The following is a 13862-nucleotide window of genomic DNA, read 5'->3' on the forward strand; positions in this document are numbered from 1 at the left end:
TGGCCAATGTGTTGCTTTGTTAGATTCAAACGTACCATGGCTTCATTTGTGCAATAAGATAACTCTCTAAAATTCTTACACTAGAAGTCATATATTTTGGATATTTAATCCAAAGCTATTATAGCTCTTAGAGAAACATGATCTGATTTTAACATTTCTTGCTTTGTAGTTGACAACTGAGTTGCTATGGAAGGTCGTTTTCTCCTTCTTCTGAAAACATACCATAATTAAAAGATACAAAGGAATGGAATGATTCATAGTACTGTCATCATTGGTAGTACTGTCGTCATCAGTGCTTTTTATCTTAATGCTTTATAAAACAGGGGTCTGAATGACATGGAGCTGGATGCTTCATCCATGGAAAAGAGGTTTGCCTTCAAGTTTCTGAAGAAAATTTTAAAGTATGTTGATTCTGCTCAAGAGTTTATTGCACATTTGGGTAAGCTGTGGATTTTATTTGGAAAATAATTAAAATTGTTGATATTTAAATATTGGAATTTATATGTTTAAATTTGTAGTTTCTGTTGCATTAAGGAACTTAAATTCTATCTTTACATTTGCAAATTGAACCCTTGGACATCTGTAACTAGCAAAACTGTTTCTGCTATTGTATTTGTGTTTCAGAAGAACTAAGTTTGCAAAGCTATATAAAAGAGCTATTATGTTATTTATTATTAGGCAACTTCTTATTTGTGTCTGCCTTGATTGTACCCTTGCAGAAGCCATTGTAACCAGTGGAAAAACTGAAAAATCTCCACATGACCAAGAAATAAAATTCTTTGCCAAAGTGAGTGATTTAGTATTTCAAGTAATGATGTACATCTACATTACATGATACAGAACATGGAAATTTGTAATGTTAGGCTGCTTCCCAGGTAATAGAAATATATCTTTCCCATTTTTTTCATGGTAAGTAATCGATTAAATGTTGTTAACAAATATTTCAAAATATCTTCAGAAGTATTTCAATAAATTTGCTAGATTCTTCTATTTCAAAATATTTCAATTTATCTGCTTCTACATGAGAAGGAACATAGAAATTAAAAGGCAGCTTATTTATTACATGAATTAAAATACTCTTACTTAACATATACATTATTTCTGAAAATTTTTGCCTCTATATCATATGAAGTGCCTAGTATCATTTAATTAGAATGAAGAAGTATTCCTGTGCATAATCATGTCATACACACTTGTGTACCTAATAAGAAAAATGTTGCCAATAATCAGATTTGAAGTAAGGAACATTTAGGATTTCATTTAGGATCTTAAAAAAAAAAAAAGTCCTCTCCATCTCTCCCTTCGTATCTCTACTGGACAGTTATGTAAATAGTGGAGAGGAACGATCCTCTTAGTTTAGTGATCGCTGTTGAATGTGAGAAGAATAAGTTTGCAGTATCAGATCCAAAACAGATAGATCTGTGTTACTCTGTTAACTATTTATGCCACTTTTAAGTAAAATTGTAAGACTTAGGTTTTTAATTTATCTGTCTGAAACTAGAAAATACAACTGTTACAGGACTTCTAAAATTCTTTGAATGAACTTTGACCAATCAGAGCATTGTTGCTACATTTACTATTGTGCTCTGTCAAAAATACGTTTTTTTATGTGTATTTCTTAGGTTCTTCTACCATTAGTCGATCAGTACTTTACAAATCACTGCCTCTACTTCCTGTCTTCTCCAACAAAAACACTCAGTAGCAGTGGATATGCATCAAATAAGGAAAAGGAAATGGTAGCAAGGTAAGTAGAAAATTAAGGTATACACAGGAGGGTTCTATATAGACAATTAAAGGTCTCTTCTTAGGTTAAAGAGGAAGATAGTTCAAAAGCTCAGTTTCCTCAGATGGAAAGTGAATAGTTTATTCTGTATCAGAATGGCAGTGAGTGAACAGAAATCCTCATTTTAGTTTTTTTTTCTGTAATATAAATTAATTCTTTAACGTAGAATTAATATAGTATTCTTAGTTAATATTAGCATCCTTTAACATATAATTAAATAACTGAGTATATCTACTAATTGTGTATATTACGTTATATAATTGTGGATTATAACATCAAAAACATTATTAAATTATTCTGAGAGCAATGGAACTAATAATACTTAGTTTCTGATGGGTTTGTGTTTCATTGTTGATGGTAGTTTCTGTTTGAAACTCATCCCACTGTCCGGTCTTTTAAATGGTCTCACATTAAAATTTTCAGATATCAAAAAATGTGAAAATACCATGGTGCAGCTTTTTAGGGGTAATTATGGATTCTCCCTTCTCTACAAAATTACTTCTGCCCCTACACAAAAAATTACTGGAATTTAATAATTTGGTTGGAATCAGCCATTTGACCCAAGTTTATTCCAGAAAACTCAGTTAAAAAGAGACAGTTGCCTTTTAATTTATAATGTGTCCCCTTTACAAAAAGGTGAATTTCATTTTCTGCAATTAACATTTAAAAAATAATATTTAATTTGTTTTTAACGATGACTGTCATCTACTATTTTTGTTGCCAATTCTTTTCTCCCCCTTTTAGGTATGCTGCCAGTTATTTTATTTGGGAAATTAGTATCATAATCTTTCAAACTGTATTTTACTCTCATGCTTTCTAATTTTAACTGTCAGTTTCTCAAATTTCTTTGCTTTACTTCACTCTGTTGACCAGAGTTGACTACTTTTTCCAACAGAAGGGTAGATATAACATTTGAAAGGAAAGGTTACTTAGTCGTTGTTAAATAAGTTCAGGCTTAGCACTGAACTTCCTAGACTCCATTCTTCAGTTTATCTTCCAATGTATTTTTGCATTTCTCTAAATTATTTTTACCTTTTTTTTTTTTTCCCCATCCGCTACGCGCTCAGTAGTTCTCCTATAGTAATTGCCCATAAGAGTGTGTGTTAAGTCCCTAAGATTCTGTTTTACTGAGCTTCCAGATATATTATATAGAAATGTCCAAGATAGTCCTCCATTAGCTGGGAAAGTCAGCTCAGGTTCAGGAGGAAGTTTAACTTCATTTCAGTTTCATCCTTCCTTTCTGAATACTTCTATTACTTCCTGAAGTCAGTCAGGTCAGCTTAATAAAGCCTGAAAGATGTTTACTAGGGTTGTACAAAATGCCTTTACAAAGACACATGAAGGAAGATAGATGTCTAGCCTGCATATCTGCCATTATAAATTCAGAAATATCTTATAATTCTTCATCCATTCTTCATTGAGAAAAGTGACTGTCAGTTATTATCATCATATAGGAAGTATAGTATTTCCTAACTATTATGAAGTTAACAATGACAATCCATTGTTAGTAAGAGACCATCCCAATTCCTAAGGTATATTTGCATCATTTTCTTACGTCCTAATTTAATCTGTAAAGTATAGCACAGATGACAAACACATCTGCCTAGTTGTCTTTGTTTTTAGAAGTTAAAGTAGCCCCTTTAATCTCTAGAGGGTTAGTGATTTTTCCTTTCTCTTTATTATCTTATTTTTTTGACAGATAGGTTAGATATGGAAGTATCTGACATGTTTGCCAGAAGCATTTCTAGTCTGTATATATTTCAAGATTCATCATCAGCAGTGGCTAAACATGGATTTATTTATTTATAGAGGATATCTTCACAAATTGTTTTAAAGAGTATGAAGATTTGTAACATTTGTTTCCTGCAGAATGCCAAGTAAAACACTAAAACGTTACTCAGTTTTTCTTGTTCTTGAAAAAAAAAATCTTATTCGGGAATAATAGCCATAAAGAATGACTCAACCATATAATGTGCAATTGTTGGAAACTGCTGTAATCGAAAGAAAGTTTCACATTTCAAGTCATTTCTGAAGTAGTGAAGCTTAGAAAATGAGAGAATTCAGAAGCTTCAAAACATTATTCTGCTTAATGCTGTTATTTGACTGTTATCATCCTGTATGATTCAAAACACAGCTTCCAGGAACCATATTGTGTTTTCTGTTTCATATTCCTACTATTCTCTACCTCATTTTCCAAATACAGCTTTAATCTTTGTCTTGTCTTGCTCTTTCTGTTCTTTTCTACTTTAGCCTGTTCTGCAAACTAGCTGCTCTTGTTAGACATAGGATCTCACTCTTTGGTAAGTTGTTAAGAAAGATCTTGATAAAGTTAAAAATATAAAGAATGTATAACCATTACTTCTGTTTCACTTGAAGCTTTTCATAAGCTACAGGCAAAATTCTGTAAAATCATGCATAATCTTCCAGTACAATTAGTGGGTGCATTGAATGTGGCTCTGAAGGTAACAGTTAATAGAATATTTGTTGGAGCAGGAAGAAACATAAACTTCTACGATTTTCAGACTCCTTTAAAAAAATCTCATGCCTTTGCAGTTACTTGTATCTTTTCAAAAGTCATCTAACTGTTGAATCCAATACATTATTTCTCAATAGGCTGGGAGATGTAGGGAAAAATAACATACCTTTTTAAAAGGTATTGATAAAAAATTATGAAAGGAATGTAGGTACTACAAGATACAAAGTTCAGCATGTTGCAGGGTCAAGTGATAAAAATGGGCCACTAGTTATTCTCTTGTATGGAGATGAAATTAAGAAATTGAAAGCTAGTTCTAGAACCAGACCTAACTCTCCCTCCAGTGACCTAAGGTGGGAGACCTATCCCAAGTGTTGTTTAAGCTGTGCCTCTCCAATCATTCATTCTGCATCACTAGATTATCCTACATTTTCTATACTATTGTGTTCTTATAGTATCTCCTCCTAACCAGGTAGTGATTCTGCTACAATGGTGAACTGCCTGCACATCTTAGCCCAGTCTCTTGACACACGGTAAGTTCACAACATTTGTACCAGCTACAAACTATGAAGGTGTTGCAGAGCTTTTCAGGATGCCCCATATAAAACACATCAAACACATTAAAACCACACATGTAAAGACAAAAAAGAAGGCTAGTTGTCACAGGCGACTCCCTTCTGAAGGGAACAGAGGGCCCAATATGCTGAACTGACTCAACCCACAGGGAAGTCTGCTGCCTTCCTGGAGCCAGGATAAGAGATGTTACTCGACAGCTCTCTAAGCTGGTAAGGTCCTCAGGCTATTACCCACCATTGGTCCTTCATGTTGGCAGGGAAGAGGTAGGCAAAAGAAGTTTAAAGGCAATCAAAAGGGATTTCAGAACCTTGGGGCAGTTGGTCGACGGATCAGGTGCTCAGGTGTTTTTTTCCTCCATCCTTTCAGTAGCAGACAGGATACTGAGTGGAACAGGCAGGCCCAAATAATCAGCATGTGGCTCCAAGACTGGTGTCATTGACGGAATTTTGGGTTTTTCGACCATGAGTTGGTCTATTCTTCACCAGGTCTACTGACATCTGATGGGAAGTACCTCTCGCAGAAGGAGAAAAGGGTGTTTGCTCAGGGGCTAGCAGGGCTGATTGATAGGACTTTAAACTAGATTGGAAGGGGAAAGGGGGCAGTACCAGGCTAGTCAGTGATGAGCAGCAGATGGCACTGCAAAGCTTGAGGAGGTGCATGACAGTGAGATTCCTCAGACTGCACCACAAGTTGGAGGGCACAATCAACCACACTTGAAGTGCTTCTACCCTAATGTGTGCAGCACGAGGAAAAAGCAAGATGAACTAGAAGCCTTGGCCCACTCCCAGGGATATGATATAATTTGCTTTAGTGAAACGTGGTGGGATGAATCCTGTGACTGGAGTGCCATGATGAATGGTTATGGGCTCTTGAGAAGGGATAGGCAGGGTAGGAGAGGTGGGGGGTGGCACTGTATGTAGTGGAGGGGCTGGAGTGTATGGAGCTGGCAGCTGGCGATGGCAACATCTCTGGGTAAGGATTAAGGGACAGGCAAATAAAGCAGATGTCATCATGGGAGTCTACTACAGGCCACTCAGCCAGGACAACGACACTGATGACTTATTCTCTAAGGAGCTAAGCAAAGACTCCAAATCATCTGCCCTTGTCCTTATGGAGGACTTCAACTTGCCAGATGTCAACTGGGAATATCATATAGCTGACAGGTCCAGAGAGTTCCTAAAGCATCTGGACGACAACTTCTCGGTGCAGGTACTAAGGGAACTGACCAGAAAAAGTGCCTTCCTAGATTTGATTCTCACTAACAGAGAGGGTCTCACAGCTGAAGTGGTGGTTGGTGGCTGCCTTGACCACAGCAACCATGAAGCAGGCAGCTTTAAAATCCATGCTAACAGGAGGAAAACTGACAGCAAGACCTCAGCTCTGGATATGAGGAGAGCAAACTTCAGGTTGCTCAGAGAGCTACTTAGTAAGGTCCCCTGGGAAGAAGATTTTGAAGGTACTGGGGTCCATCAGTGTTCATCATTTTTTAAGTACCACCTCCTAAAAGCACAGGACCAGGCAATTCCAAAATGTCGAAAATCTAGCAGGTGGGGCAAGAAGCCATCTTGGATGGATGGGGATCATCTTCTTGAACTACAGTGAAAAAAGAGAGTATATGGTCAATGGAAGCATGATCAGACGTCATGGGAGGACTACAGAGATGCTGCTTAGCACTGTAGGGAGGAAATTTGCGTGGCAAAAGCTCAATTAGCATTGAAGCTAGACAGTACTGTGAAGGACAATAAAAAGGGCTTTTTAAAATACCTCAGTGACAAAAGGAAAACCAGAAATAATATTGACCCATTACTTGACGAGCGTGGTCACCTTATAAACAGGGACATAGACAAAGCTGAGACATTTAATGCTTTCTTTGCCTCAGTCTTCAACACTGAAGGTGGACTCAAGAGCCCCCATAACCCTGGGCTGGAGAACCATGGCTGGGAAAATAATAAACTCCCAATCAATCCAGAACTTGCACAGGATTTGCTGCTCCAGCTAGATCCCTACAAGTTGATGGGGCCTGATGGGATTCATTCAAGGGTGCTTAAAGAGCTGGCTGATGTCATAGAGAGACAACACTCCATGATTTTTCAACACTCCTGGGAATCTGGAGAGGTCCCAGGTGACTAGAAGTTAGCAAGGTTGTCCCAATCTACAAGAAGGGCAACAGGGACGATGGTGGCAACTACAGCCGTGGCAAAATCAAGGAAAAGATTGTTCTGGGAGTTATTCAAAAACATCTGAATGACAACACAGTCATTGGTCCCAGCCAGCAAGGGTTCATGAGGGTAAAGTCCTGCTCGACCAACTTAATTTCTTTCTATGGCATGGTTACCCAACTCAGTGACCAAGGGAAACCTGTCGATGTGATATTTTTGGATTACAGTAAAGCTTTCGATACTGAGTCTCAAAGTTTCCTCCTGGACAAGATGTCCAGTATACGGCTGGATAAACACACAATGAAGTGGGTGAGCAATTGGCTGATGGGCTGGGCTCAAAGGCTTCTAGTAAATGGGGTTATGTCAGGCTGGTGACCAGTCACTAGTTGGGTTCCGCAGGGGTCCATCTTAGGGCCAGCACTCTTCAGTGTCTTCATAAATGACTTGGACACAGGACTGGAGATGATAGTAAGTTTGCTGATGACGCAAAATTGGGAGGAGCTGTTGATATACTCAAAGGCAGAGAGACCCTGCAGAGGGATCTGAACAAATTGGAGAACTGGGCAATCACCAACCACATGAAGTTCAACAAGGGCAAGTGCCGGATTTTGCACGCGGGACATGGCAACCCTGGCTGTACATACAGAGTGGGAGATGAGGTGCTGGAAGGCAGCTCTGCAGAGAGGGATCTGGGGGTTCTGGTTGATGTCAAGTTGAACATAAGCCAACAGTGTACCCTGGCAGCCAAGAGAGCCAACCGTGTCCTGGGGTGCATCAAGCCCAGCATTGCCAGCCGGGCAGGGAGGTGATTGTCCCACTCTGCTCTGCACTGGTGTGGCCTCACCTGGAGCACTGTGTGCAGTTCTTGGTGCCACCATATAAAAGGGTTATAAAGCTACTGGAGAGTGTCCAGAAGAGGCTACAAGGTTGATGAAGGGTTTGGAGGCGAAACCGTATGAGGAGTGGCTGAAGTCACTGGGTTTGTTCAGCCTGGAGGAGACTGAGAGGAGACCTCATGGCAGTCTGTAGCTTACTTACAAGGAGAGGGAGGAGGGGCAGGCGCTGATCTCTTCTCTCTGGTGATCAGTGATAGTACCCAAGGGAACGGCAGGAAGATGTGCCAGGGGAGGTTTAGGCTGGACATTAGGAAAACGTTCTTCACCTAGAGGGTGAACAAATTTAGGGATTCAGAGTTATTTTTTGTTGAGCATGTTTTACAGAGGAGCTTTCTCAGCACCTGTGACGTTTGCTGAGAAGGCATTGCCTTATTTGAAAGCAGATCACAAAAACTGGAAAGGCAAGACTAAGGAAGCAAGTTCTTTGTTACTATTTTGTATTAAATACTCCAAGCTAATTGTTGCTCATACTGCTGTGTAGTTGTAACTGTCCTTTTTGGTTCAGAATGGAAAGTTCATTGATACATGTGGGTATGTCATCAAAGACTGATAGAATATCATTAACATGTACATATGTATATATATGACTGCTGAAGATCAATGCAAAGTTAATATTTTTCTCTTATTATTTTTCAGAACTGTTATGAAATCAGGATCTGAGCTTGTTAAAGCTGGATTGCGTGCCTTTTTTGAAAATGCAGCTGAAGACCTGGAGAAAACTTCAGAAAATCTTAAACTTGGAAAATTTACCCATTCGCGAACACAAATGAAGGGTGTTTCACAGAATATCAATTATACTACAGTAGCATTATTACCAATCTTGACATCAATTTTTGAACATATTTCACAGTATCAGTTTGGAATTGATTTACTTCGTAAGTCTTTTTTTTTTTTTTAAGTTTATTGTGTTATCATAATACAAATGCTTTTTAGTAATGATTGCATAATTTCAAAGGATGAAATTCTGTTTTCAGTAATATACACATTTCCAGCATTAAATCTGAAATTAGCTCAATAGTACCCTATTTCTATTACGTGTTTAGAAACAATACTCAGTAAGCGTCAAGTTAATTATGTACAATATTTCTCCAAACATAAAGAGCAAGATTAAAATTTCCCTTTAAGTGCTCTCTTACCAATTGCACAGATGAGACTAAAAATTAAAGTATGCTCATTTTGTTATATATTTTTACCTTGTTAGATTAAAGGAGAGTACTTGTTAATTCTTTATGGTTTTTCACTTAAATTTGGACACCATTTGTCACCTTTTAATTGCAGGGCGACAATAAACTGTGGCAGATGCCCTCTGTTAGCCTCCTTCCCTTTCCCCCCAGCCCTCCCCACCAAGGAAAGGCAATTGGAAGAAAAGAGAGAGGGACTTGCAAGTTGGAAAAAGTTAAAAATGTTTTACTAATGCTACTAATAAAATAAAGAAAATAATACAAGATATACAAAACCAATCTTGAACCTCCCGGCTCCACAATGATCCAGCAGCTTCAGGGCAGGCACCCAGAAGTCCTGGGCTAGATTCCACAGCAAACTGGAACTGGATTCAGGATTCACTGGAATGTGGACTTGGATCGCAGGGATGGCAGGCAGGGTCCTCTTCAGATGCCGGCCATAGTCAAAGAAAGCGAGACCCTCGTGACCTCCCACTTTTATAGGGTGTATGATGTGGATGGAATGGAATACTCAGTTGGTCAGTTTTAGGCACCTGTTCTGTTTGCCCCTCCTTGCAAATATGCCCCTCTCACTTATGGGACTTGCATTTTTAGCAGTATTTTGTATTCCATTGCTATGTTATCAGCTCCTGTCTGCAAAAACATGTAGCCAAATTCAGAAAAGTGCAGTTACTTAGAAGAACTTAGCTGAAAGGAAAATTCACTAAAAGAGAAACTGGTCTTGTTTTTAACAAAACCAGGACACTGTTTTAGTTCTTTTAATTTAAATTTTAATTATTTTTAGAATCATTTAGTTTAAAATTACTGAAATTCCTCCTTGAGATTCAGCAATATGCTCTTCCAAAATCTTGTATGTGTTTGGGTGATCACAGTTCCAAACCAGAAGATAATTAAAAGATTCACAGCCATTAAAAGACTTTCTTTAAAGCCGTAAGAAGCCTTTAGATCATGTGCCTAGAGGTTAGACACACAGACTGATGTGGTTTGGCTTAAAATTGTACTCCGCAAGTGTGATAACCTGCAATATTTTGTTAGCAAGTATATGCTGGCTTCTTGAAATGTCTGATCTGTTAGATTTTGGAATTAATGTAGATGACAGATCAGGTATCAGAAAAAATGTTGATAAATAACGCATGTGTGGAGTATTGTCAGCCTAGAATGTTCAGTGATACATATGCTAAAAGTTTTAGGCACCATTTATCAGATTGCATAAAACATGTTCAATATTTGGAAAGTAGTCTTTAGTTGAACAAATACTGACAATCTGCTTCTTATTTTCCTCTAGTGGGTGATGTACAAGTTTCATGTTACAGAATTCTTTGTAGCCTGTATTCCCTTGGGACTGGGAAGAACATCTATGTTGAAAGGTATTGAGTGAAAAAGTCAGCATGTAAAATTTTCTCTTTTTTAGGAGTGTGTTGTTTAGGTAATAAAACAGTTTTAAGGACAAGTGAATCTGAAACAGTGTGAGCATGTTTAAAATACACTTTAGCTTGAATGTAGTTGCCTATATCTTAAGAGTTCAATTATACACACACACAAAAACCAAAAAAACAGCACCACAACACCAACACTAAGCAAAACCAAGCAATTCATCCTGGCAGTGTGTCGCCAGAGAGTTTCTTAGTTTCTTTTCCCCATAGGGAAAGCTACATTTTTCCATGAGTTGCCATTAAGGTTCCCAAAGTTTGCCTACTGCATGTTAACAGACACATTACTGTGGTAAGTACGCTGAGTATTAAGTAGGCTGCGTTTGTCTCACAACTAAGTCTATACAAAGTTTTCAAAATAGTTGTCCTGAGCATATATAGAGCATTCTGACAGCCTTTAACTGTACAAAGGAAACCACTTTACCAGTTACTTGCATTTTAAAAATAATAGGGTCTATAATTCCTTTAACCATCTAGTTTCAATATGTTCCAAGCTCTAGATTTTAGATCTTCTTCCATTAAAAGCAGTTCAAATCCATATCTGCTTCTTCAGAAAAAAGAACCGTAATTGTTGATCTGTATATCATAATACAGGACCCAGATAATCTTAACCCTGCCTTATGCTTCTGAAGTCTTTAGGTTAGGCACTTTACATGATCTTTCTTATAATCAAAAGTTTAAGATTCATGGGGCCTGAGAGAGAGACTAAATTGGAAGAAATAGAATTCTGTAGGCTGCTTAGGAGGGGCTTTACCTAGTATGAGGAATGGTGGTCTCCTTCCTTCCAGAGTTTATTTAGTAATTCTTTCATGCCAAATGCAAGAGCGATCTGGTGGACAGGCTGTCTCTCCTCCCACTCTGCATGCATGTACATGTGTGCACGAGATCCTTCTCGCATATGTCCACATTCAGTCATTGATATACCCATCACTAAATTACAAAGGTATACTGCTCCTTCTCTTTCTGGGCTTGAAAATCTTAAAATACTCTTTGACAGATCTGATAGGCAAAATGGGAAGCGCCTTTCCTCTACTCCCACTAGCAGTCAGGGTCATCTCATGGGAAATAAAAGGTGATTGTGTTTGAATTGCCTTTCAATGATAAGAGCTCACAGTCCAGGCTTCCACTTGATTGGCAAGAGCTATAAGCACTGGACAGTTACGTTAAACATTGATGTTAGCAGCATCACCTTTTCCTACTGCAACTGTCTTCTTAGAAGGGAAGAGTGATCAGATCAGATATATCCAAGGAAATGAGTCATTCTCCTAAGGCTGTGTGAGAGGTTTCCAACTGTGGATTTCATTTAGTTTGGTTTTCACTAGACTCACTCAGGCTCTTAAATTAAGGCTGTAGGCAGACATGAGTGTCTAGGTGGGAGGTAGGATTTCAAACACGCTGTTCAATATTTCAGCAAAACATAGAAGTGAATGATTGAGCCGACTTGAGCAGTTTTTTAAGTTAAACAATGCTCAGATTTAAGAGTCAAGTGCAGTTTTTCTCCTAGTGAATTTTGGCAGGGACATTACGAAGTTTTACCTTCCATTGCAGGATGAGTCATAGTTCACTTTTCATAGGTGATTATCACTTTTCATGGCTGAAATAGTTCAGCCAATTCTACAAGACTCCTGACTGCTGTTGCTTAGGACTAATACAAAATTGGATTGTTGTTCCTGCCTTGTTGTGACAATCTTTCGTTGTCAAGGGTTTTAACCTTTGTACAAAGACTATTTAGCTTATTTAGGATGTTGGAGGTGTTTCTGATTTCTCTGTGGACCTTTTTTGTCTAAGTGTCTCTGTGGTTCATAAATGTTGAGGACGGGGTGCAAAATGCAGTAATCCTTGACTACGTTGAGCCCTAATGCTCTACTGGCAAGTGTAGTGTTATTCTATAGGCATGCTGACTACGAATTCTATACCCAGGTACCCATTTATTTTCTTTCACTGCATCAGAAAGTTAGGTCCTAAATTTGGGATTGAAAGCTCCCTTTTCACACCTAGTGCCCAAAAGTTGTGTGTCGCTTTATGGTGTCTTGGTCTTTTCCTGGTTAATTTATAGAAACACATTTCTAAAGGAATAATAAGAAATACAAATTTCTGCATAAGTTAAGGAATTACAGCACTTTTTTAATGTACGTAGTTAAATATGACACAATTGAGTGCTGTATTCAGTCATACATATATATTAAGATTGTTCAGTTTAAGACTTCAATTTGAGGGATTTGAGGCTGCTCAAAATGAAGGCTGCCCAAGATGCAAGGAAGTCTGTTATAGCAATGGTAATATAGGAAATGCTTCTTCATTAATACCATCAGTTGGTGGGTTTTTTTCTTGCTTTGGTTTTTCAAAGTCTAGATTGATTTGTTTACATTTCAGGTGTTTTCCATGTCCTCTAAGGCTTGCACATCAGCCTCTGATAGTTCTTCCTCATCCTTTGGAGTGAATGTTTCCAGTCAGTTGTCATCTTAACATATTTTGTCTAAAGGGTTAATTTGGCTTTTCTTTGAGTACCTTTTACCTCGTTAATTCTATTGAATCACCTAGTTCTTCTAGTGATTTATTTTGCATTATTTGCTTTTTATGTCAGTCATTATCTGCTCTGAAATTATTTTTATCTTTTCTAATTTCTGTCCTGCAAAAGTATAGATTTTCCCTTAGTTTCTCATATTTAGGACTTCCATATGAAAGAAAATATCTGTGTACTGAAGAGTAATTCTCTTAGCCTTGTTGTACAATTGTTCACCTTCATTCAGTTTCTTATTATTTTCCTTTTATATAAAAAGATGGGCATGCATTATGACATTGTAATGCACGTGATTAAATAGCTTCAGTGCATTTGAGGTTAGTCTTTTTGAATTACTTTGTAATATGTGTTTGTCTACATATGTATACATACACCATGTTTTTCTTTCATGATCAAACAGAAGGCAAAGATATAATAAACTTTCCTTTTTAGGAAAATTTTTGAAATCTCCTGTATACATAACACTGCATCTTTCAATACAGTTTAATTTGGAAGAGAACATTGCTGTGCTTTTAAACTATAGTAAGAATTCTAACATTATCAAAAATTTTATTTTTAATGAAATGTTCTGTGGTTGGTATCTGTGATACTAACATATCATGTATTCTATTGCAAAATGTACACCATGTAGATGGTCAGGATGTAAGGAAAATGAAATAGTTGTATATGGGGAGCACATAGTTTCTTATCATTTTGTGGTCATTGATTTCTGCATTTTCCTTTTCTTTATTGGCAGTAAAACAACAAGAACCTGTAGTAATTCTGTATAGAGAACGAATGAGCATTCACCCTTCAAATAGAGTAACGTTATGTGAATTGTATTACATGAAACAGCAAAGTGAA

At 37.6% G+C, this 13862-nt stretch overlaps 1 protein-coding gene across 4 annotated transcripts in view; it reads left to right on the forward strand.

The window, feature by feature from the left end:
* Positions 1-13862, forward strand: part of RYR3 (ryanodine receptor 3) — a 242751-nt gene that overhangs the window by 171860 nt on the left and 57029 nt on the right. For all 4 annotated transcript variants that reach the window (XM_065635073.1, XM_065635075.1, XM_065635074.1 and 1 more), the window contains exons 58-64: positions 324-439; positions 720-787; positions 1623-1744; positions 4034-4083; positions 4729-4789; positions 8524-8762; positions 10354-10435. In XM_065635073.1, coding sequence (XP_065491145.1) covers positions 324-439; positions 720-787; positions 1623-1744; positions 4034-4083; positions 4729-4789; positions 8524-8762; positions 10354-10435 — 738 coding nt within the window. The remainder of the gene's footprint in view (positions 1-323; positions 440-719; positions 788-1622; positions 1745-4033; positions 4084-4728; positions 4790-8523; positions 8763-10353; positions 10436-13862) is intronic.

The sequence above is a fragment of the Caloenas nicobarica genome, chromosome 5, assembly GCF_036013445.1.
Source record: "Caloenas nicobarica isolate bCalNic1 chromosome 5, bCalNic1.hap1, whole genome shotgun sequence".
NCBI lineage: Eukaryota > Metazoa > Chordata > Aves > Columbiformes > Columbidae > Caloenas > Caloenas nicobarica.